Source organism: Heterodontus francisci, chromosome 18 (assembly GCF_036365525.1).
Source record: "Heterodontus francisci isolate sHetFra1 chromosome 18, sHetFra1.hap1, whole genome shotgun sequence".
Classification (NCBI taxonomy): domain Eukaryota; kingdom Metazoa; phylum Chordata; class Chondrichthyes; order Heterodontiformes; family Heterodontidae; genus Heterodontus; species Heterodontus francisci.
The window spans coordinates 46,757,535-46,783,824 of record NC_090388.1 but is presented as its reverse complement, the minus strand read 5'-3'; the positions used below and the strand labels follow the sequence as shown (position 1 = coordinate 46,783,824).

At 41.6% G+C, this 26,290-nt stretch overlaps 1 protein-coding gene and 1 pseudogene across 1 annotated transcript in view; one reads left to right on the top strand and one right to left on the bottom strand.

Moving 5' to 3' along the window:
- The window catches only part of mtpn (myotrophin), a 60,707-nt gene extending 37,270 nt beyond the window's left edge, over nt 1-23,437 (top strand). Inside the window, exons 3-4 of the mRNA XM_068050656.1 lie at nt 1,976-2,059; nt 22,680-23,437. Of these exons, the coding sequence (XP_067906757.1) occupies nt 1,976-2,059; nt 22,680-22,766 (171 nt within the window). The 3' untranslated portion in view covers nt 22,767-23,437. The remainder of the gene's footprint in view (nt 1-1,975; nt 2,060-22,679) is intronic.
- On the bottom strand, nt 16,329-16,525 carry LOC137379857 (large ribosomal subunit protein eL39-like; annotated as a pseudogene).
- Nucleotides 23,438-26,290: the final 2,853 nt, after the last annotated feature.

Sequence of the window (26,290 nt, the reverse complement as noted above, 5' to 3'; positions counted from 1 at the left end):
AGGTATGAGAAGGGTAGAAATTGAAAAGAAAGTCCATGAAATTTTCCAGTTCATAGTGAGAGCAGGAAGTGGTTCTGATACAATCATCAGTGCCCTGGAAGAAGAGGTGAGGGAGAAGGCCAGAGTGGGACTGGAATAAGGAATATTCCATATATCCCACAAAAATGGGTACTGATTTTTATTTTAACACCTTTTTATTTGGAGGAAGTGAGTGGAGTTGAAGGAGAAGTTATTCAATGTGAGAACAACCAGGCAGAGGAGGGTGGTGGAAGATGGGGACTGGTTGGGCCTCCATTCAAGGAAGAAGTGGAAAGCTCTCAGACCATCCTGGTGGGGGTTTTTGTGCATAATTTGTGTACAATTTTGGTCTCTTTACCTAAGGAAGGATGTGCTTGCTTTATAATGGGGTGCAACAAAGATTCACTGGATTGATTCCTGGGATGAGAGGATACCCTACGAGGAGAGATTGAGTCAAATAGGCTGATACTGTCTGGAGTTCTGAAGAATGAGAGGTGATCTCATTGAAACGTATAAAATTCTTCGAGGGCTTGACAGGGTCGATGCTTAGAGGCAGCCTCCTCTGGCTGTAGAGTTTAGACTTAGGGTCATAATCTGAGGGTAAGGGGTTGGGTAATTTTGGACTGATGAAAAGAGAAATCTCTTCAGTGAGGGTTATGAATCTTTGGAATTCTGTACTTGGAATATTATGGATGCTCTGTTATTAAGTATATTCAAGACTGAGATCAATAGATTTTTGGATATTGAGGGATATGGGGTGGGAAAATGGAGGATGAAGAAGTTCAGCCATGATTATTGAATGATGGAGGAAGCTCAAGGGGCTATGTGGCCTACTGCTATTTCTTGCATTCTTAAGTCTAATGCCAAGCCTAAGCTCTCTTTTGAAGGTAAGTTTTGTGCTTCTCCAGTAGTCAAATGTATGACTGGATGGGGAGTGAATATAAAGGAAATCTTCCATTTTCGCTTCCCCTATTCTCCCATTTTTCTTGTTTTACAATACTGCTCATCTATACATCTAAAAATATCAATCTAGTCCTGAACTACTTGTCTTTTTGTGCTCCCATATCTAATTTTATTGACCTAATTTTAATCTCAAATCATGGGTTAGAATATATTGATCTTGTGTGACTGAGTCCTGCGTTACCTTAATACTAACAGAAACAGAACAGGAGGGTCAGTTCATTCCTCGACATGAGCAAAATACTGAGGATGCTGGAAATACTCATGTCTGGCAGCATCTGTAGAGAGAGAGAGAGAGTCAAGATCAGTGACCAAATTCTGATGAAAGGTCATCAACCTGAAATATTAACACACACTCCCTCTCTCTCTTTCTTTCCCCCCCCCCCCTTTCTTCTCTCCTCTTCCCCCCCCCCCCCTTTCTTCGCTCCTCTTCCCCCCCCCCCCCCCTTTCTTCGCTCCTCTTCCCCCCCCCCCCCTTTCTTCGCTCCTCTTCCCCCTCAGATACTGCCAAACCCGTTGTTTCCAGCATTTTTTGTTTTTTTCACCCCTCTAGTCTGTTCTGCAATTATTTAATTAGATTATAGGTGATTTGTACCTCAACTCCATTTACCCACTTTTTCTCCACATCCTTTGATATCTTTGCTAACAAGAATCTACTAGTCTCAGTCTTGAAAATTTCAATTGACAACCATGCACAGCTATTTGGGGCACTAAGTTTCATATTTGCAGTGCCCTTTGTGTGAAACCGTGCTTCCTGATTTCACTCCTAAACTTTAATGTACAACTTTTAGCTTTTCACTGTATATATTAGATGAACTGAGTACAGATCCCTGGTGGACACCCATTAAGAACAACCCATTTCAAAAGCTATATGAAAGAGATTTCCTTGGATTTATGCAGTCTTGGGAAGCTTTACTTGTGTTGATAGCTTTAAAAGCATTAACCAGATACCAATTTTTAAACAATAATTTATCCCTCCTGTCTCTTTGATCCACAGGTTCCAGATAAACATGGTTACACAGCACTTCTGTCAGCAGTCCACGAGGGCCATTTAGACTGTGTGAAATTCCTGGTATCCAAGGTAGGTACAACATGCTGCTTGGTGCAGCAACGCACCAAGGCTCCTTAGACGGCTCCTTAGACAGCACCTTCCAAACCTGTGACCTCTACCAACTAGAGGGACAAGGGCAGCAAATACATGGGAGCACCACCACCTGCAAGTTCCCCTCCAAGTCCCACACCATCCTGACTCGGAACTAGATTGCCGTTCCTTCACTGTCGCTGGGTCAAAATCCTGGAACTCCCTTCCTAACAGCACTGTGGGTATACCTACCTCAAATTGACTGCAGCGGTTCAAGAAGGCAGCTCACCACCACCTCCTCAAGGGCATTTAGGGATGGGCAATAAATGCTGACCTAGTCAGTGACACCCACATCCCATGAATGAATTTTTAAAAAAAAATGCTGATCTCTCTGGGTGGGTCGAGGGCTGGGGGAATGGTCTGGTACATGGAGTACATCACTGTTCTCCTGATAAGTCAGTGGGTGTAGTCAGTATGTATGTAAGTTAGAGTCTGCTCTTATTACTGTTGATGAGATTGTACAAGTTTTTCAGTTCTAGCAGCCCTTGAGGTTTGACCATATATGTATTGCTTTGGAGCTTACTTTAGATGTCTAGCGTGTTATTCCAAGTATATGTCTAGGTAAAATTGAAGATTAAGATCTTCCAGGAATCACTTGCTGTAACTCCTTGAAAGTTATCTAATGCATGCCTCTACTGTCCATTATCAACGGAGGAGGGAAATTTGGTGACGACTTTCAGGTATTTTATGAATAACTGAGATTGCATCAATAGTTGGTGTTTTCTCCTGTTATGGGGAAAAGTAGATGATCAGTGGTTTGCTTTAAGTGACCCTTTTTTATTATTGTAGTGGTACCTAATATCAGAAAAATGCAACCCTAAGTCCCTTCATGTTGCTATGCCAGTCTGTAGCAGGGGTACTGCAGGCTGCTGAATTTGATCGTAAAATCACGAAGTTCTTAACGTGTGTCAGCCATTATTTATTATGATTGCAGTGGATTCTGTTATTTGGATGCAATTCACAAAGGCACACAGTAGCTTTAAATGACATGCTGGTGTCTTGAAATTGTTTACCAAGCCTCCTCACAGCATCCTTTAAAAAGAAAGAAGGAAGTGCATTGGGCTGTTTTTACATTGTACAGAAATTGGAGATAGGTGCTCAGCAGAAAAAGCACTCCAGATTCTAGTTGCATGGTGCAGTCCTGGGAGTTTCTCCGTAGGCTGCATGTGCTTTTGGATAGAAACACTATATGCACTTCGGCAGTTGAATCACTAAAGGTGAAGCATGTAATAGGAACTTCTTATTCCATCCTAGACCTTTTGGGACTTTCAGAAGCTTAAATATAAAATTCGCAACTTGGCTTTCTTAGCAGCTTGTGAGACTATACTTCAATTGCTGTCACCTTTCATTTTGCTAAATAGCTGCAGCATGTCACATTAGTGACTAGCTCGGGGACTGAGCATGGGAAATTGAAGTGAATGCCATTAAGACTTGTTAGGAGGCTGATCTCAGGCTCAGTTGTGCAGGCTGCCGTTGCAAATTGAGCATCAGTGAGTGGGTTATTTGTGAATAAGTGCCACTTGATAGTACTGTTGATGACACCTTCCATCACTTTGTTGATTGAGTGCAGGCTGATGGGGTTTTAATTGGCCTGATTGGATTTGTCCTGCTTTTTGTGGACAGAACCTTAGGTAATCTTCCATTTTGTCAGTAGGTACCAGTGTCGTAGTTGTACTAGAACAGCTTGGTTAGCGGCGTGGCTTGTTCTGGAGCACAAGTCTTCACTCCATCATTGATGTTGTCAAGGCCCATAGCCACTGTGGGTGCACCTACACCAGATAGACTGCTGCAGTTCAAGAAGGCGGCTCACCACCGTCTTCTCAAGGGCAATTAGGGATAGGCAATAAATGCTGGCGACGCTTACATCCCAAAAACAAATTTTTAAAAAAGTCAATGTTGAAAACTCCCAATGCCACTCCCTCCTGAATGTGTACCACAGAGCTGCCACCTCTGGTTGGTCTGTCTTGCCAGTGAAGCAGAACATATCCAGGGATGATGATGGAGTAGTCTGGGACATTGGCTGTAAGATATGATACTGAGAGTATGACCATGGCAGGATGTTACTTTTGACTAGTCTGTCTGACAACTCTCCCAATTTTGGCACAAGTCCCCAGATGTTAGTGAGGAGGACTTTGTAGAGTCTACTAGGGTGGGTGTGCCTTGTCGTATCTGATGCCTGACTACAGACTTTTGATCTGATCTGTTGGTTTTGGAATCATTTTGCTCGCTGTAGCATGCTGCTTCCACAGTTTAGCATGTTTGTAGGCCTGTGTTTTAGCTTCACCGGGTTGTCACCTCATTTATGGTATGACAGGTGCTGCTCGTAGCGTACTCTTCTACAATCTTCTCTGAACCAGGATTGGTTGCCTGGCTGAATGGTAATGGTACAGTGAGGGATATACTGGACCATGAGGTTACAGGTTGTGGTGGCATACAATTCTGCTTCTGATGACCCACAGCGTGTCATGGCTGAATGGATAGCAAATTGGCTAAAAATTAGAAAGCAGAGAGTAGGGGTAATGAGTACTTATTACAGACTAGAGGAAGTTAGAAAGTGGTCTGTGACAAGCATCAATGCTGAGGCTGCTAGTCATGATTTACAATATTGGTTCAGATTTCGTGGTCAGCGGTGAAGTGAAATTTGATTCTGGTGCCATGTCTAGGAGATTTCCCAGGTGTACAGCAACAGTGATGTCATTAAGCAGGTAGTGGCATTGAAGAATTCTTAGACAGCAGAGTAGGAAGTTAAATGCACTGGTTATCCTTCACTTTTTATAAATTTTGCAGATTACAAAATAAAGATTGGGACATACACATAGGAATAAGGTAGAAGCTGAAATATTAACGTTAATTTTTGTATTTTAAAAACCTATGGATTTATCATGTAGAAATTTGACATTCCATAAATAAGATCAGTTTTTCATGGGTTGAGGTTTTCGCAGGCTGTACCCGACCAACCCGTGCTTGCAAAACTCAAAACAGTGTCCAGCAATAGATGTGATTCTGCAATTGGACAACATTTGCTAAACAGTCCTCAGTGTGCTAAGAATTACGCTGACAACCAATGCTTGAAATGTGGCGCATTTACATGTACTGGAAGCTACACATATTAATACACGGCCCTGTTCTTTGCAGACAGAACATGTGCACACTTGTGTCTGCCATTCGCTGATTCATTCCTCAGCAATGCCTTGACCAATCACAGTCAAGCTGCCTGATTTAAGTTTCAAATAAAGCTTGGCAGTTAACTGTTGGTCACCATAAACTGGTGCATTCTTCATGGCAACGCCTCTACCAATCAGCACTCTTCTCATACAGTATAAATTTGTTGCTTTCCCTTGCATTGATATTCTTGCAAATTGTCCTGATGAGTGCAACATGAAATGCTTCAACAAAATGTGTCTCTTTTCAGCAATACTCAAGATCCATACTACCAAATGACTATTTCAATATAGAATAGTTTGTCACAAATGGTTAATCATGCCAAATTGGCTACAACATTCAAAAAGGTACAGGATAATTCCAAGAATACTACAGGCTATAGGAAGAAATCAGTATAATGACACTGTCAATTTGGCCTCTGAGAGGGGCCTAAATTCAATGAAGAAAAGACTAAATGGCCACCTCCTGTGCTAAAACATTTCTTTTTCAATTTTCAGTGATCTCTCCACATATAGCTACAGTAATATTTATGAATCCCTTCACGCTATTCCTGCTGTATTTAGTTCTGAGAGACTGCTGCACAGTCAGTCCTAATTACTATCTGCAGCCTTCTCACCGGTTAATCCCAGCTGCCAAAGTGCATGTTCTTCCTGACACTCAGTTGTTACTGTGTTTAGTTTGCGTGGCTGTCTCTGGGCTCCCCATGTCCATAGGACTCATTAATTATTCTGCTGTTGTGTGACTCTGGAAGGTTTGAATCTGCATCCTCTTGATGTCATTTGAATGGTTCCTGTCAGACAAATACAGTACAGAAACTGATTACAAAGAAGATGATATTGTGCTTTATCTGTATGGAGCATGTTTAAAGAGGGGTTTTTATTTGTTCAGGTCTTAGGGCGGCACAGTGGTGCAGTGGTTAGCACTGCAGCCTCACAGCTCCAGGGACCCGGGTTCAATTCCGGGTACTGCCTGTGTGGAGTTTGCAAGTTCTCCGTGTCTGCGTGGGTATCCTCCGGGTGCTCCTGTTTCCTCCCACATGCCAAAGACTTGCAGGTTGATAGGTAAATTGGCCATTAGCAATTGCCCCTAGTATAGGTAGGTGGTAGGGATATATAGGGACAGGTGGGGATGTGGTAGGAATATGAAATTAGTGTAGGATTAGTATAAATGGGTGGTTGATGGTCGGCACAGACTAGGTGGGCCGAAGGGCCTGTTTCAGTGCTGTATCTCTAAACTAAACTAATGGTTCTTTAAAGATTCCAATAAATTTGTTTTGTGTTTTCAATGGGAAAGTCTCTTGTGGACCAAAATACTATCCAGAGGAGTATTTGGACATAAAATCCCAAACCATTAATTCACATCATATTTCCTGACTAAGTTATCCCCTCTCAAAAGTTTTGATTCTTGAACTGTCCCTAAAATAAGGTGCAGTTTGTTGTTTATTCAGAAGGTTAAGGATTGCGTTGTAGTTAAAAAGCAGCTTTACAGCGATTGCTTTTTTTCAGGTGGTACTGTTGGGAATATGTATATTCTGAAGCAAATTGGTTGACTCAACTGTAGGCGAACAGCATTGCACCAGTTTACTTGATCAGTTCAGTGCTTAACCCTTTCAGCACTGCAATAGTATTACAGAATATTTGCCTTTTAGTTGTGCTTTCTCCTTGTAGAATGCTGAGTGGAGTTGCACACCGTTAAGTCATATTATGTAACAACGAAAGGTAGAAAGAGCTGAATCCCTTCAGTTTGTTTGCAAGTAACCATATGCATTGCTATTCTGTGATGAGGAACCCTCACTTCTGAATGTTTTTAGGATTATTACTACCTTTTTGAAATGCATACACAATTCATTGTCTAATTAGCAGTATATTTCATTACCCCCACATGGATATATATTTTTATGTGTACACAAATGTGTGTATCTTTGTACATCAATTCCTGTTTATATTGGAAATTCTCATAACTGCCAACACTTGACCTTTTAATGACTACCTGTCATGGTGTAAATAGGCATCCTGTCACTAGTTGGCACTGGTAAACCTTTGTCTCACTTCAGAACCACCTTGGACCTGGTTCTGTTCCCAGAATCTTGTGCTTCTCTCAAATTTGAAAGGTTAAGAAAAATTAAATCTTCCTCTTTGAGCCTCAGGCCCCACTCTCTCCCACCCTATTGCTAGCTGTGTCTGCTCCACTCTCATGACACTGCTCCTGTTTTCCCAACCCATAATTCACAAGCCTGTTACTGTCCTTAACCAGGGAATGGTATTGAAGTGCAGGGATGAGATTCCTTTAACACTGTTGCACTTCAGTTGATCCCAGATAAATCCTGGGATGGGCTGTTGAACTGGATAAAGATTGGCCATAACTCTGGGGAATACCTCGTTCCTTACATAAACTGAAGTGGCAGTGACTTCTCCAGGGAGATGAATTGTAGGTTCCTACCCTAAACACCAATTCCTTCTCAGCACCCTTCCATTTTCTCTCTGCTGCCTCTCTCTCCTGGCCAAATCCCTTCTTAATCAACACCTGATTTTTGCCACCAGAAAATGAAACCTGTTGTCTCAATCCCTCCCACTGTCTGTGATTCGTGAGCCAAAGGGCACCCATTGAGAAAAGGTGAAACAAAGAAATAGTGCCAACATGATGCACATGAAATAGAGAGCATATTCTCTGACAGTCTGAGCATGGAAGATCATTTTCTATGTCTCTCATGCATTCTCTGTCTATTTTTTACATCTCCTATAAGGGTTACATTTACTTCTCTATCTTCAGATGTAATTTTATCATCTTACTCATCGTGAACCATGCTATGGGTGATGTGCTAGGAATATATTAGGTCTTGCCTATAGAGGCACCATATGTGTTACACACAGTTCCTGGAGCACATCTTCATTGCATTTTATTGATAACACCCCTGTTATTAAAAAAAAAACTATCCCTACTTGCTGTGTGCAATGCCACAAGAGATGTGAAATATGTATTAAAAAAAAATCTTTTGGTTATTATTCATCTAATTCAGTACACAAAATAAATGGTTGAAAATGCAGTGTCAGAAGTAGTCATTGTAGCCAGATGTATGTATGTTTGTTTGAATTGACATTCCAAGTAGCCTTGTAATTTTTGGAGGTGGGATGTGAAATGCTTCATGTCTAACCAGCCTGATTCTAGGAGGGAGATGAGATTAATGATGTAGTATGTCCTGTTGATGAGTACATTACCCATTAGTAGTCGTCTTGGATAATAGAAACACTAAAACACAAGCTGATGGACAATGGACCAACTCATATATGTTCTCATCAATGCAACCTGATGGAAGTGAAATCCATTAGCATTGCTCAGTCTTTGAAATGCAGCTGCATGTTTCGCTCAATGGTTAGACATGAAGCATATGGCATCTTCTCACCTTTGCACTACAATCTGGATAACTCTCTACGTTATGTGGAAATATGAGAAGGAATTAAAGTCTGACTTTCTGCATTCAAAAAATGGGATTAGCAAAAAGCATATTTTCTATTTTGTCATTTCTTTATATCCTTGTGTGTGTATGTGTAATATTGTATACACATGCATATATTTAGATATTTATAACATTTAACAGAAAATGCTGTTGGATAATTCTGTACCTGTGTACATGCATGTGCAAGAAACTATTTGGATATTGTTGTCGGTATTCTAAATGCATGTGGCAGCTTTGATGGAAACACTCTCGTATTGGCACAGTTGTTTGCTTGTGGTAGCTCTATTAATCCCACTCCAAGCGGCAACACCAGCCTCATCCATCAATGTCCACCAGATAGAGTGGAGTGTGTGTTGACCATCTGGCAGCTGTCACTACTGCATTACTTGTCATTCCGATGATGTTGGGGCAGCCGGTTATTAATTTTGGTCAGCTTTGGGCACCAGCATATAGAAGTAGAAATGAGGAATAAGGTGCATAAGGTGAGAGTGTTGGACAGTACTACCAAGGTGCACAGAATACTGGGGAAGGTGGTGGCATAGTGGTATTGTTGGTGGACTAGTAACCCAGAGACCCAGGGTATTGCTCTGGAGATATGGGTTCGAATCCCACCATGGCAGAAGGTGGAATTTGAATTCAGTTACTAAATCTGGAAGTAAAAGTTGTCTAATGATGGCCATGAAATCATTGCCAATTATAGTAAAAACCCATCTGGTTCACTAATGTCCTTTAGGGAAGGAAATCTGCTGTCCTTACCTGGTCTGGCCAACGTGTGACTCCAGACCCACAGTAATGTGGTTCAAAGTGGCCCTCTGAAATGGCCTAGCAAACCACTCCGTTGTATCAAGCCTCTACAAAGTCAATGAGGGATAAAACTGGACAGACCACCCATATTTGACCTAGGCACTGGCAAAGCCCAGCCCTGTCGACCCTGAAAAGTCCTAACATCTGGGGGCTTATACCAAAGTTGGGAGAGCTGTCCCACAGACTATTCAAGCAGTAGCCTGACAGAGTCATACTCATGGGACAATGTCTGTAAGGTATGATTCCATCAGCAGGACAGACCCAGCAGAGGTGATGACAGTGGTATGCAGTCGGGGGCTGTTGCCCTGGGAGTCCTCAACATCGACTCCAGACCCCATGAAGTCTCATGACATCAGGTCAAATGTGGGCAAGGAAACCTCCTGCTGATTACTACCTACTGAACCCCCCTCCTCCCCACCTCAGCTGATGAATCAGTACTTCACATTGAACACTACTTGGAGGAAGCACTGAGGATGGCAAGGGTGCAGAATGTATTCCAGGTGGGGGATTTAATGTCCCATTGCCAAGAGTGGCTTGGTAGCACCATTACTGACCAAGCTGGCTGAGTCCTAAAGGACATAGCTGCTAGACTGGGACAGGTGGTGAGGGAACCAACAAGAGGGAAAAACATACTTGACTTTATCACCAATCTGCCTATCGCAGATGCATCTGTCCATGACAGTATTGGTAGGAGTGACCACCTTGTGGAGGCGAAGTCCCGTCTTCACACTGAGGGTACCCTCCATTGTGTTGTATGTCACCACCACCATGCCAAATGGGATAGATTTCAAACCGATCTAGAAATGCAAAACTGGGCATCCATGAGGTGTGTAGACCATCAGCAGCAGCAGCAGAATTGTACTCGACCACAATCTGTAACCTCATGGCCTAGCATATCCCCCGCTCTACCATTACCATCAAGCCGAAGGATCAACCCTGGTTCAATGAGTGCAGGAGGGTATGGCAGGAGCAGCACCAAGCATACCTCAAAATGAGGTGTCAACCTGGTGAAGCCACAACCCAGGACTACCTGCATGCCAGATAGCATAAGCAGCATGTGGTAGGCAGAGCTAAGCGATCCCACAACCAACGGATCAGATCTAAGCTCTGCAGTCCTGCCGCATCCAGTCATGAATGGTGGTGGACAATTAAACAACTAACTGGAGGAGGTCGCTCCACAAATATCCATCCCCATCCGCAGTGATGGGAGAGCTCAGCACATCAGCGCAAAAGACAAGGCTGAAGCATTTGCAACAATCTTCAGCCAGACGTGCTGAATGGATGATCCATCTCGGTCTCCTCCTGATATTCCAGCATCACAGATGCCAGTCTTTTGCCAATTTGATTCACTCCACATGATATCAAGAAACTACTGAAGGCACAGGATACTGCAAAGGCTATGGGCCCTAAAAACATTCCAGCAATAGTACTGAAGACCTGTGCTCCAGAACTTGCCCCGCCCCTAGCCAAGCTGTTCCAGTACAGCTACAACACTTTTTGCAATTTGGAATACAACAGCAACTTGGAAAATTGTCCAAGTAAGTTCCTGTGCACAAAAAGCAGGACAAATCCAACCCAGCCAATTACTGCCCCATCAGTCTACTCCCGATCATCAGTAAGGTGATGGAAGGTGTCATCGACTGCTATCAAGCAGTAAAGGCCTGCTACCAAACCTGACTGGACCTGACTACATGTCTAGGTCAGGCTCGGGTCGGGCCAGGTCCAGGTTGGAGAGACACAGGAATTTCATTTTACTCTGCTGGCAAGTGTTATAAGTAAAAAAAAAACCTACCTGAGCTAGGAGTCCAGGACGTCAAGGAGGGAAACTCTGAGGCTGCAGTGAGCGAGTGAGCATCTCTGGTCTGGTCGAGCGCGGGGAAAATTGGAGGGGCTCGGGGCCGGATCGGGTCCAATGTGGTTCTGTCGGGTTCAGGTCGGATTTTTTTTCCGTGACCTGAGCAGGCCTTTATCAAGTGGCACTCGCTTAGCAATAACCTGCTCAGTTTGGGTTCCGCCAGCGCCACTCAGCTCCTGACCTCATTACAGCCTTGGTTCAAATATGGACAAAAGAGCTGAACTCTGGAGGTGAGGTGAAAGTGACTGCCCTTAACATCGAGGCAGCATTTGACGGAGTATGGCAACAAGCAGCCGTAGCAAAACTGGAGTCAATGGGATTCGGGGAAAGCTCTCCGCTGGTTGGAGTCATACCTAGCAAAGGAAGATTGTTGTGGTTGTTGGAGGTCAATCATCTCAGCTGCAGGGCATCGCTGCAGGAGTTCCTCGAGGTAGTGTCCTCAGCCCATCCATTTTTAGCTGCTTCATCAATGACCTTTCTTCAATCCTAAGGTCAGAAGTGGGGATGTTCGCTGCTGATTGCGCAATGTTCAGCACCATTCGTGACCCCTCAGATACTGAAGCAGACTGTATAGAAATGCAGCAAGAGCAGGCTTGGGCTGATAAGTGGCAATAACATTCGCATCTCACATGTGCCAGGCAATGACTATCTCAAACAAGAAAGAGAATCTAACCATCTCCCCTTGACATTCAATGGCGATTGCTGAATCCCCCACTGGCAACATCTTGGGGGTTACCATTGACCAGAAACTGAATTGAGGTAGCCACTTAAATACCGTGGCTACAAGAGCAAGTCAGAGGCTAGTAATCCTGCGACGAGTGACACCCCAAAGCCTGTCCACAAGGCACAAGTCAGGAGTGTGATGGAATACTCTCCGCTTGCCTGGATGGGTGCAGCTTCAACAACACTGAAGAAGCTCGGCACCATGAAGGACAAAGCAGCCCACTTGAGTGGCACCCCATCCACTGCCTTCAGCATTCACACTTTTTCCACCACTGTTACACAATGGCAGCTGTGTAGCATCTACAAGATGCACTACAATACACCAAGGCTCCTTAGACAGCACCTTCCAAACCCACAACCTCTACCACCTAGAAGGACAAGGGCAGCAGATGCATGGGAACACTACCATCTGCATGTTCCCCTCCAAGCCACTCACCATCCTGACTTGGAACTATACCGCTGTACCTTCACTGTCGCTGGATCAAAATCCTGGAACTCCTTTCCTAACAGGTTGATGTACCTACCCCACATGCCCCACGTGCCCTAGCCAGTGGCGCCCACATCCCATGAACAAATAAAATAATTTTTTATTTATTCATTCATGGGATGTGGGTGTCGCAGGCCAGGCCAGCATTTATTGCCCATCCCTAATTGCCCTTGAACTGAGTGGCTTAGTAGGCCATTTCGAGGGCATGTAAGAGTCAACCACATTGCTGTGGATCTGGAGTCACATGTAGGCCAGACCAAATAGGAACAGCAGATTTCCTTCCCTAAAGGACATTAGTGAACCAGATGGGTTTTTACAACAATCGACAATGGTTTCATGGCCATCATTAGACTAGCTTTAAATTCCAGATTTATGAATTGAATTCAAATTCCACTTTTTTTTTTAAAAAGTAGGAGATAGTAAGTTATTAGGTGGCGTCAGAGTAGGGGAGGAAGTAATAGTGTAAATCAGGGTTAATGTGAATGCACGGCATGTAGTTAATAAGATTGGTAAGTTACAGGCGCAAATTGATGTGGGAATATGATGTTGTAGTTGTAGCTGTAGCAGAGACCTGGCTCAAAGAAGGGAGGACTGGATGTTGCATATTCCTGGATATAAGGTGTTCAGGAAAGGTAGAAAAGGGAAAGGAGTGGCAGTATTGATTAAGGAGAGCATTGCAGTACTTGAGAGGGTATCGCAGAGAGGTCATGGACAGAATCTATTTGGCTAGAGCTAAGGAACAAAAAAGATGCAGTTACATTGCTCGGTGTAGTCTATAGGTCACCAACTAGTGGAAAGGATGTTGAGGACCAAATTTGCAATGAAATTAGAGAGGTGCAAGAACTAGAGAGTAGTCATAGGGACTTTAATTATTCGAATATAGACTGGGATATTAGTAGTGTAAAGGGTAGAGAGGAGCAGGAGTTCCTCGAGTGTGTTCAGGAAAATTTTCTACAGTGTTTCCAGTCCAGTGAGAAAGGAGGCACTGCTGAACCTGGGCCTTGGGAATGAGGTGGGCCAAGCGGATCAAAAATCAGTAGGAGAACATTTAGGGGACAGTGATTATTGTGTCATAGGCTGGCTATGGGAAAGGACAAAACAATCTAATTAACTGGGGCAAAGCCAACTTCACTGTGATAAGAATGAATATGGGCTGAATAAATTGGAATTTGTCAGGAAAAACGTTAGCTGAACAATGAGCTACCTTTTAAAGAAGAGATAGTTCAGGCACATTCAAGGTGTATTCCCTCAAAGGGGAAAGGTAGAGTAAACAAATCCAGAGCTCCATGGATAACAAAAGAGATAGAGGTGAAGATGAAGAAAAAGTGTGCTTATGACAGATGTCAGGTAAATAATACAATGGAGAACCAGGCTGAATATCGACGGTTCGGAGGGGAAGTGAAAAAGCAATTAAGAGAAGTAAAGAGCAAATATGTAAGGAGACTGGCAACTTACGTAAAAGGGAATCCCAAAGTTGTCTTTCGGCACATAAATAGTAAAAGGGTGGTAAAAGGTGGAGTAGGGCTGATTAGGGACCAAAAGGTGTATTTATGCATGGAGGCAGGGGGAGTAGCTGAGGTATTAAAGGAATACTTTGCATCTGTCTTTACCAAGAAAGATGATACTACCCAGGCCACGGTGAAAGAGGAGGTAATTAATGCACTATAAGGATTTAAAATTACTAAGGAGAAGGTATTAGATAGGCTGTCTATACTTAAAGTTGATACAGTGCCAGGATGGGATAAGATGCATCCAAGGATACTGAGGGAAGTGAGAGTGGAAATTGCGAGGCACTGGCCATAATTTTCCAGCCTTCCTTAGACTCAGTGGTGGTGCCAGAGGACTGGAGAATTGCAAAGGTTTAAACCCTTGTTCAAAAAAGGATGTAAAGATAAGCCCAGCAACTACAGGCCAGTCAGTTTAACTTCAGTGGTAGGAAAACTTCTAGAAACAATTCAGGACAAAATTAACATAGTTAACAAAAATAAAAGTCACATGGACAAATGCAGGTTAGTTAAGGAAAGCCAACATATGGATTTGTTAAGGGAAAATGGTGTTTAGCTAACTTGCTGGTGTTTTTTTTGAAGGGGTAACTGAGAGGGTTGATGAGGGCAATGCTGTTGACGTAGTGTCCATTGTCTTTCAAAAGGCATTTGATATAGTGCCACACAACAGACTTGTGAGCAAAGTTATAGCTCATGGAATAAAAGGGTCAGTAGCAACATGGATACGACATTGGCTGAGTGACAGGAAGCAGAGAGTAGTGGTTAATGGATGTTTTTCAGGCTGAAGAAAGGTATGTAGTGGAGTTTCACAGGGGACCCTTGCTGTTCATGATGTTTATTAATGACTTAGATCTTAGTGTACAGGGCACATTTGCAAAATTTGTGGATGATACCAAACTTGGAAGCATTGTGAACTGTGAGAAGGATAGTTTAGAACTTCAAAAGGATAAACACATTGGTGGAATGGGCAGACAAGTGGCAAATGAAGTCCAATGTGAAGTGATTCATTTTGGTAGGAAGAACATAGAGAGACAATACAAAATAAAGGGCACAACTCTAAAATTGGTGCAGGAACAGAGGGACCTGGGTGTATATGTGCATAAGTCATCGACGATGGCAGGACAGGTTGAGAGAGCAGTTAATAAAGCATACAGTACCCTAGCCTTTATTAATAGGGGCACAGAGTACAAGAGCAAGGAGGTTATGTTAAACTTGTATAAGGCACTAGTTCTGGGCAGTGCATTTAAGGAAAGATGTGAAGGCATTGGAGAGAGTGCAGAGAAGATTCACGAGAATGGTTCCAGGGATGAGGGATTTCATTTCTGAAGATACATTGAAGAAGTTGGGACTATATACCTTGAAGAGAAGGCTGAGAGGAAATCTGATAGAGGCATTCAAAATCATGAGGGGTCTGGACAGAGTAGATAGGGAGAAATTGTTCCCACTCATGAATGGATCAAGAACAAGAGAGCACAGATTTAAGGTAATTGGTAAAAGAAGCAATGGCGACATGAGGAAAAACCTTGTCACGCAGCGAGTGGTTAAGATCTGGCATGCACTGTCAGTGCGATGGAGGCAGGTTCAATCGAGACATTCAGCAGGGAAGTAGATAGTTACCTGAAAAGGAAGAATGTACAGGGTTATGGGAAGAAAGTAGGGGAATGGCACCATGTGAATTGCTCACTCGGAGAGCTGGTGTAGACGCAAGGGGCGGAACAGCCTCCTGTTCTGTAACTAGACTGTGATTTTATCAGTTACTGCAGGTATTGCTGGAGTTCATCTTGGCTTGTGCTGTTGTGGTGTGTTGGGCTTGTGCCCAATTTGCTGCATTATTGATGTCTGCAATCCGCTCAACCAAAACAGTGATTTAATGGCCTTTGAATGTATCATATTTCCATTGATTCAGTGTGTTCTTAAGAACCAGATTCTTGATCAGTGAATCCCATTACTCAAAACTTTTTAAAAGACTGAAGGATACAGAATGAGCTCTGGATTATGACATTTATTTATACTTGTGCTTTCCAACTGATGGGAATAAAATTAAAGCTTTGATTGTCTAACAGGACAAAAAAAAGTCAATCTTAAAATTGCAAGAAAAGCATCTTTTTTTTAAGTTGATAAATCTAATTTATTTTCCACAATAGAAAACAAAAAAATTGTATTTTGCCCCGCATGGTCCATTACGAGAAATAGCTGTTGATGGTAGTGTGCCAATGGTGATGAATCCCTTTACAAGCCCAGCTTAGTCCTTCTCCAGTGTCTCCTCTTGGAGTTGTACCTGATCTTGTTGCCAGTTTTCATGTGGATCTACTGTGGAATCGGCCTGTTTTGCTTCATCTTCTTGGCTAGGAAGCGCTTTATCCTGAAGGTTTTGTGGGATGGCATGACCAAAACTCTGCTCCAGCAACTTTAATGGCAGCACTGATACTGTCCTGGTGGACTCTGTCATCAACCCTGCCTGATTTGCATGTATAGAATATACAGCACAGAAACAGTCCATTTGGTGCAAGTTGTTAGTGCTGATGTTTATATTCCACGTGAGTCTCCCATTCCATTTGCCTCATCTCAGTCTTGAGTAATCTGTTTTGATATTTGCACTTTCTGCATCCAAATCCATTCAGTGGTGTCTATCCTTGCCAATTGTGTTATGGTGCAATCCAGTAATGTCTTCAAAACAGGCACTGTAGTTGATTTCTTCGAGGCTTGGATTGGTGTGTACCAGAATTTGTTGCAAAGAGAGCACTAGTTTTTTGAGTTTACCTGCTGATACTATCTTCCTCTTCCTCCCTTTCCGACCCTTATTTTTGAGGTCTAATTTGAAGATTGACTATCTCCTAATAGATATCTACACACAGACTTAAGTCAGTTGCCAGCTTTCTATATCAAAATATATCATGTAAACCATCGAGTTAGTAGTGCAGAATTTGATCCACAAGTCAGTTTTGTTTTGGCATAGCACCACCAAGTGGTCTCTAGCCCATAATAAAAAAACCTAATGAAAACAGAAAATTCTGGAAATACACCAGGTTTGTTGGCATCTGTGAAGGGAAAAGATAAGTTATTGTTTTTGGTACAGCTATTCATTAGAACCCCTTGGGTCTAAAACTAGAAGTGAGATTTCCAGCCTTAGCAGATTTTAATCTCTAGTAAAACTTTTACAAAAGCAAAATATTTTGGATTCTGGAAATCTGAAATACAAACAAAAATTGAACGATCATAAACCTGAAAGGTTAAATCTGCTCTCTCCACAGATGTTGCCAGATGGGTTGAGTATTTTCAGCATTTACTGTTTTTATTCCTATTCAATTGTGCAATTTAACTCAGCCGCTCAGTAGAGTGTCATCCAGTGGGAAGAAGCTGTAGTTCAACCATTCCATCTTGTGTGCTTCTAAGAAAGGCTTTTTTCTTGGCTCAGTGTAATATTTGATCAGTTCTCATTGGATTTGGAACTTGATTAATTTAATTGACTTCCCATTCTGAGAGTCCAATTATGGGTTAGACAGGACTGTGAGCTAGTGTTTGCATGAAGTAATTAAGTCAATGGGGAATGGGATTGAACTGGTCATGCCTGCTAAGAGTTGATGGTGATGAAGGGGAGTTGCACGTCATTGGATCGAGCAAACAACAGTGGTTAGGAAAGAGGCTGGATATCAAAACCAAATGTGAAGTCAGCACATGAAAAGGTCTGGAAACTAGGTATTAGAATAAAAAGAGAAAGACTGGCATTTATATAGAGCCGTTCATGACAACCAGACATCTCGACCCTTACAACCAATGAAGTACTTTTGAAGTATAGTCACTGTTGTAACGTAGGAAATGTGGTAGCCAATTTGCACACAGCAAATTCTCTGAAACAGCGATGTGATAATGAGCAGATATTCTGTTTTTATGATTTGAATATTGGCCAGGACACCAAGTGAACTCCCCTATTCTTCTTCAAAATCGTGCCATGGGATCTTTTACATCTACCCAAACAGGTAGATGGGGCCTCAGCTTAACATCTCTTCCGAAAGATGGCATCTCCGACAGTGCAGTACTCCCTCAGTACTGCACTGGAGTGTCAGCCTTGATTATTGTCCTCGAGCCCTGTAGTGGGACTTCAACCTGGAACCTTGTGACTCAGAAGCGAGAGTGCTACTGATACGTAAAGTGTTCTCTCGCAATACAAATCATGGCTGATTTGCTACCCAAGTCCACATAACTGTCTTTGCCCCATATCTCTCAGAGTTTTGTTAACCAAATGTACTAACAATCTCAGATATAAAATTAAGAATTGATCTAGCATCAGTTCCCGTTTGTGGAAGAGTATTCCAAACTTCTAACCTTTTGTAGAGTGTTTTCCTATTTTCACTCGTGAAAGGCTTGGTTCTTTTAGATTACACCCTAATCCTAAAGGCCCCCAACCCAACCAAAGGAAATCATTTCTGCCTACATTGTCTGTTCCCCTTAATGTCTTAAACCTTGATCAAATTACCCCTTAACCTTCTAAATTCCAGGAAATGCAATCCTAATTTATGTAATCACTCTTTGAACGTTAACTCCTGGAGTCCAGGTATCATTCTGGTATATTTATGCTGCACTCCCTCCTCTACCAGTATTTTCTTCCTACGGTGCGATGCCCAGAACTACTCTTGCTATTCCAGGTGTGATCTAACCAGTGCTTTGTAGAGCTGTAGCATAACTTATACCCCGTTATATTCTAGTCCTTGAGATATAAAGGCCAACATTCCATTAACCTTTTTTGATTTTCTGTACCTGTTCATGATATTTTAATCTTTGTACCTGAGTCCCCAAGTCTCTCTGAATCTCCACGTCTAGCTTTTCACCATTTAGAAAGTACTCTCCTAACCATTTAAGTCCAAAGTGGATGACCTCACATTTTACTACAAAAATGCATTGTGTTCCAAATTAAAGACGGCAGGTGGTTGCAGAACTGTATATAACTCGCATCTGTCTTTTGTCTGGTGCTTCTGTGTCAGTTGCGGCTCTTTTGTATAAAAAAGCTGTTCTATATATTTAGACTTTGCTGTGGTACACGAGTAAGTGAGGACCTTTTTGATTTAGGTATTGTAGCGAATCATGGTTCTTTTATGAATATAACATTCCTTTGCAATTGTCAAAATAACATTGCTGTATGGGCTCATTAAAACGCTAGCAGTTTGTCACCCCAAACCATTAGATTCAATGACTTGCACGAATGCTAAAAGGACAGATAGCATGAATGTACAAATCTAGGGCTTGGATCCGCCAAGGATTGTGAATGCTATAGTGCAAAATTCCAAGCTCTGGCTTTAGACTGGTCTATACTGACTGAATAATAAAACTGTTGATAAATTTGAATTGTACACGTTTATCACAACTCCAAGTTTGTCTGAAGGTGCAAGACCTCGAGATCCACTTCCATTAGTTTATAGAATGATGGTGGTCTCCTTATTTTATATGTAGAGAATGAACAAATAACCATGAAAGATTATTTCTCAAAGGCTAAGCTTGCTTATTCCTTGAAAAAAGTTCAAATTTAAGTGCAAATCTCCCTCCCCCTCATCTTTTTTATGACTAGATACATTTTTGGTTTTATAGCTTACTGTGTTTACTGTGGAAATGTTCTCTGTGTAGAAGGAGAAGGTGGGTATGCAAGGTGTTTGTGATATGTGCTGTAGTAGGTTACTGTATGGTATATAGGAGAGTAAGGTGTAGCCTCATTGTAGGTAAGCACATTTTAGAAAATGAACACATTAATTATTTTAATGTTCCTTTTTTAAAAGATTGTTTGGTTCCGCTTCTTCGCTGCTATTCAATGACTACATCAAAAGTATCAACTGCTGTGACAGGCTCACTATCCTAGGTTCTGCCTGGCCAGACATGTGGCCCATTCACTTTTATCTGACAGGCCCTGGAATCCAACTTGACTAAGAATTTCAGATTTATTAAATAAATGACTACTTAATCAAGCCAATAATGCGAATCTCAGCCAATTTCACACAATAGATATTATGGTGATATGGTCCTTCAAAGTGGTGTTGTCTTTGGGGAGGGAAGAAACTAATTTGGATACAAAGCAGTGTCCATGCTAGCAGAGGAATGACAATTGTGTCTGCGCACAATTAGAAATTGTATTCTTTTTGAGTAGTTTGAATTTTGTGGAATGTGCGTGATGTAGAGATGATCATGAGGTTTTTTATTCCAAGTTTTTATATCATTAAGACTTGAACACTTAAAACTGGCATTTAAATCTCTTTTTATGGCTGTGTTCCTGACACAGGTGCGTTATTCCAGTCTCAGTAGACTAGTTTAGTGTATTACCACCAATATACTATAGGAAAATTGCCCTTAAACCATTCCACTTTAATGTACCAATATAATTCATGTGATATTCAATTTAATTGTCATATTGTCATTGTACATACATCATTAAACTGTCCACTAGCATTTCAGTAAAGCATTATAGCGGAAACTTTAAATATTTTTACAAATCAAGGAGACTTGTAAAAAGACCAGAGCATTAATGGTACCCAAGTTCAGATTGTCAAACAGCAGAGGAAAACTGTGACCACTCTGGATTAAAGCTTTAGTTATTTAGTATATAGGAGATAATCAATGATTTCAGAAGGAAATTGGTTAGACACTTGAGGGAAATAAACTTGCAGGGCTACGGAGAGTGGTCAAATAGGGCTGACTGAATTGCTCTACAGAGTCAGCGTGGACCCAATCGGCTGAGTGGATGTCTCCTGTGCCGTAATGACACTATGGCTCTAATATGCAGTAGAAGAATATCTAAGAGCAGTAATAACAGTTATTTGAACTGAAATGAATGTGAGGATATTTGGAAAGGAATTGAACTAATCTAACATTTGCCAATAATCATGTTATCAGTTGTTCTTCTGTTGTAGCAGAGATCAAAACATCAGAACTCAGTAACTTGGAATAAAAGACTGTTGCAACCAGGTGAGAAAGGGGTCTAGGGGGTCCCCCTCAACCTTTGCCTGGTTTAACCGTAACAGTATTTAATTTTAAAAACACCGTGTTTTAGCTCCCCCCCCCCAGTGAATCCTTGTTCACTGCTTTCCAAGGCAAAGAAATCAATTAGACAGGTTTTCTCAGATTTAAACAAGAAAGGTGGAAGTTTATTAACCTTAAACTCTAATTCGGTTAATGACTATGCATACACGACACGACCACACTAGCATGCATACGCAATAAACACACACACAGAGACGGAAAAAGTAGAAAGAATAAAGGGGAAAAGTTTGAGGCAATAGCTGGGTTGTAATTATAGTCCTTTTGAGTTTGATGTGGAGTCTTTGGTTGATGGTAAGTCTTGCCGTTTGTGGGGCCCAGTGCACACTTTAACTCGTTTCGATGTAGGAGTCTTCTCTCCTGAGGTTTAAGCGACTTCTGTGGGTCCAGAGGTTTGTGAAAAAGTGAGAGCGCGCCAGCCAGGAGAGAGGCTCTTTTGTTCCAGGTTCAGTTGCAATCTGCAGTCTGTCTTCAAACTATCCTGTTTCTAGTTCAGAAAACTTGGGCCAACAGGTTAGTCATGTGACCAACTGGTTTAACCACTCCTGCGTTTGTGGATTCTCCATCTTAGCAGACACTGGAATGCGAGCTTCCTTACACCTTCAATGTCTAGTGATCGAAATCCATTTGGGTTCATTGGACCAGGATGTAGTTGCTTTGTCTGTCCAAGCACCGTCTCTTTGTATGCAAATGTCCTCCAGCCAAATGTCTGGTGATCTCTTTAAATAAGCCATTTCTTCACTCTAGTAGCAGTTTAAAATTAATGTTCATATGCCAAAATGAATGTGCCTCATTCTTGGCAGGTGGGGGTCTTCATGACAAAAACCTTATGATCATCTCTACATAACACACATTTTACAGAATTTAAACTACTCAAAAAGAACAACACCAATCTCTGTTTTTGTGCAGGCACAATTGTTGTCCCTCTGCTAGCATGTACACTGTTTTGTATGAAAATTAGCTCCTTCCCTCCCCAAAGGCAACAACTCTTTTTGAAGGACCATATCACCATAATATCTGTTGTGGGAAATTGGCTGGGATTCACATTGTTGGCTTGATTAAGTGGTTATTTATTTAATAAATCTGAAATTGTTCATCCCTGAGCAGTGAAGCTGTATTGTGAAATTTCATTGGTTAATATGGATGTGCTTGGAAATAGTTCAAATGTTTAAATGATTCATTTTAAAATGACTAATGTTTTATTATTCTAGGTTGTATAGGTTGAACCTTGAAAATTGATCAAAGTGACTACTTCACTTTAGAAAGGCTTGTGGGTTGTTTCAAGGCAGCCTCACACTGGTAGTGGTAGACTTATTAATCTAGTCCATGCTGTCGCTTTTCACCAGCTTGCTGCTATTAGATCAGCAGACACATTTATTTTAAAGCATGTCTCATGGCTTTGTTCCCCCTGGGTGTCATTTTTAAATGATGGTTCTATTCGTTTCTTTTCATTTTGAACAGAAGCCAATATTTAGGTCTTATTTATGTGAACATCATCTGTCTCCCAGTTGGTTTCTAATTGTGTCTTGTTTTTACCTTTTCCCATCCCACAGGGTGCTAACAAAACAGCAAAAAGCCCTGATGGAATGAGCTGTTTGGAAGCTGCTGAAACCCCTGAAATGAGAGATCTTCTCAAGTGACGGTTGACTTGCTTTGCCGTGGCCTTGTGCTGCACCATCTAATTTTTTTCCTTCTCAATTCTTTCTGTTTCCAAGTGCATCTTTTAATTCTGACTAAACAGACAAGTTTGTAGCATGTTTTTGTACAGTTACAGACATCTTGGTTAACCTAAGTATCCGAGCTCTTGCACAGCATACAATGGACTGATTCCACGTCTCACTAGGGATAGTTCAACACAAAAATAAATTGCTGCGATTATTGAAGGCAGTTTGTATCATGATTATTCTGCACATGTCCATCTTCCTGAGTCACCTTTACTCGGACTTGTTTTCCTACATTGTGGATAGAGTGAAGCAATTTAAATGATTGTGCTGAAAAGTTTTGAAACAGAGTTTATTATTGTGTTCCCCTCATACAGTACTGCAAGTGTGGCAGGTCAGTTCTCAAATCTGAAGATTTGATAGTGGCATAGCCTTACTGATTTAAAGACACCTTCCAAATGTTTTGTTTTCCTTTTTGACTTTTGGATATTGATTATCATGTGAACCATAATGATTTGTGAATGTTTTATTTAAAAATTCTAAGGATGATCGTGATAACAATTGGATTATTGAGTGATGAACTATCACTATTCCTGTTGCATAATCAGTGACTTGAGAAACCTGTTTTAATAAAATAAAGATGTGTGTAATTGGTCTTGTTTCCATTATTTTGTAGGCTTTCTACTGGCGTAAGAGTTACAAAACTTCCAAATCCTGTCATGCCATTTTGTTGACTATGAGAGATGCACAGTATCCAGCCAGGTTTCTGGAGCCAACAGCCAGCTTATCTTTGACCCCCTCCATTAAGAATGCTGCATGCTCATTTTCAAATTGTCAAGTACCCCCAGCAGTCTGACTCTTTTTACGTACAATTATTTTTTTTTCTTCCTGGATTATATTCCCCCCCTCAGTTTAAAGCAAAACTGCCAGAACCCAGCTGTTGGAAAGGGGAAATGTGAAATTTGGTCAAACAAGCTGGTTAATTGGAAAGAAGAAGCAAACTTGCCTTTATATTTTACCTTTCGCAACTTCACATTCTCAGTGCACATCATAACCAGTGAAGTATTTTAAAGTGTACTTGCTGTCGGGAAATGCAGCAGCCAATTTATAAACAGCTAGGTACCACAAACAGCAGAGAGATAAATGACCAGATGATGTGTTTTTGATGCTTATTTTTTCTTTTTCTTTCTTTGGCCTCCTTGTCTCAAGAGACAATGGGTAAGCGCCTAGAGGTGGTCAGTGGTTTGTAAAGCAGCGCCTGGAGTGGCTATAAAGGCCAATTCTAGAGTGACAGACTCTTCCACAGGCGCTGCAGATAAAATTGGTTGTCGGGGCTGTTACACAGTTGGCTGTCTCCTTGCGCTTCTGTCTTTTTTCCTGCCAACTGCTAAGTCTCTTCGACTCGCCGCTCTTTAGCCCCGCCTTTATGGCTGTCCGCCAGCTCTGGCGATCACTGGCAACTGACTCCCACGACTTGTGGTCACTGTGACAGGACTTCATGTCGCCTTTGCAGACGTCTTTAAAGCGGAGACATTGACGGCCGGTGGATCTGATACCAGTGACGAGCTCGCTGTACAATGCGTCCTTGGGAATCCTGCCGTCTTCCATGCAGCTTGATACTTATTGAGGGATGAATTTTGACTGAGACACCAAGAAGAAACTTTTGCGCATGTTTGTATGATGCACTGGGATAGTCGACATCCACCTGAGACAGCAGATGGGACTTTGGTTTAATATCTGACACTACAGCACTCCCTCAGTATAATGCTGAAATGCCAGCCTTAATTTATGTGATCGTTTCTGGAGTGGGACTTTATTTCATGATCTTCTATCATTGAGTCAAGTCTGTCATTTGACATTGAAAACATAGGTGTAAGTTATGTAGGCAAGTGTTTAGTGAATGTGTCAGTACACTAATGTTATTTGATGCTCTTTCATAGTGAGCTAGATTAAAGTATGGTTAAATGTGTAGTTTTGGCCAGACTGGATTGAGCTGCCAATGTGGCTTTACTTATTTAACAAAACATTCCTGCATACAAGGCAAGAACCTAAGGAGCAATATATCAAAAGTAGCTCAACTTCAAAATCAGTCATCTGAGCAAGGTATTAAATTGAACAATGGTATTCTTTGGGTAGGGATGTGGGGAAAGTGAAGTGAGACTGAGGATTGCTTTCTACTTTGCAATTCACTCCAAATTTCATAGAGTTGTGATTATCTTGACAGAATCTTCAGTCAAGAGACTTAATGCATCACAGAAAACTTTTGCTCATTGGGGCAAGATAAATGCTTCCATCAAGTCAAGAAATTTGGAGCTGTCCTTTAACTTTGTCTCCTAAAGTATAGCAGGATGGAGATATTAGCAACTAACATATGTTTAATGTCATAAATTAAAATGTTCTATTGGAATCAAAAAAAGTTGACAGTTGAGTAGATGGCGTTCTTGCATATACCGATCATTGTGTTCAACTTGCCATGTTATACATTTTATTCTTTAGTGCAAGCACAATGCCTGTCTGCAAAATTATTTCAAAGGCTCGTTCTCGATGTAACTAATTACCTCTTCCCTCAAAGTCAGTCAAATAGAAGGCATGCAGTAAAATAAACATCTGGCACCATCTTTCCCCATCACCTTGACAGGACACAGCGTGCTGAACAAGAAGATGCCAAACTTTGTACTGCAGCACAATGACCTACTCTCCTAGCAAGTTCAGTGAAGGATGTGATCTTCTGTCAAAAAGGCTTCATTGCAAGCCAGTTGCTGAATTGTGGCCTATTACATTTCACCTGTTAGTATAACAGCATATGATAAAGCACTGAGATCTGATGAAGTTCTGCTGTCCAACAGCTTCTACTACCAGGCTGTTTTGAATTCTCACTTGTAACACTTTTCTCTTCCCCTCCCTGCAATTAGTTATTCTTTTTACAAATAAATGACAAGTTGCATCATGATGAAATCAGAGGGACTCTGAAACACTGATAATTGAACCAATGCTACATTCCCTGTGAGTAAAGGTTTGCCTCTTGGGCAGCCATCTTCAACTTTTTTTTTCCCTTCTGCTGTTGGCACCCATTGAACTACTGCTGCCTTGACAGTAATTTGACTTTAAATTCTATTACTTGTACTGCCATTGATAGGCATGCCTGGTGTTCCACTAAAACAATGGCCAAGTATATCATGTGAAGAACTGTTGAGGCTGACTATCACACATATATCTGCCACAAACAAAATGTGTCACAGCAACTTGTTATTGAACTTAACCCTTGGATGACTTGTGCAGTGAAGAGAATCTAAAATGGCTGTCTGAAGTGCTGGCATAGGACACAATCGGGTTGTCAGCTGAGTTCTGACAAAAAGTCTGACATATCTTGTAATTTTAATGTAGCAATTTTTTGGCAAGAATATAAAATATGATCTTCATGTAAAGAAGAATACCTCCACCAGAAGTGAAATAATTACCCTTTGAACATAAGTAAAATTGGGTAAACTTATTTAGGTGATGCT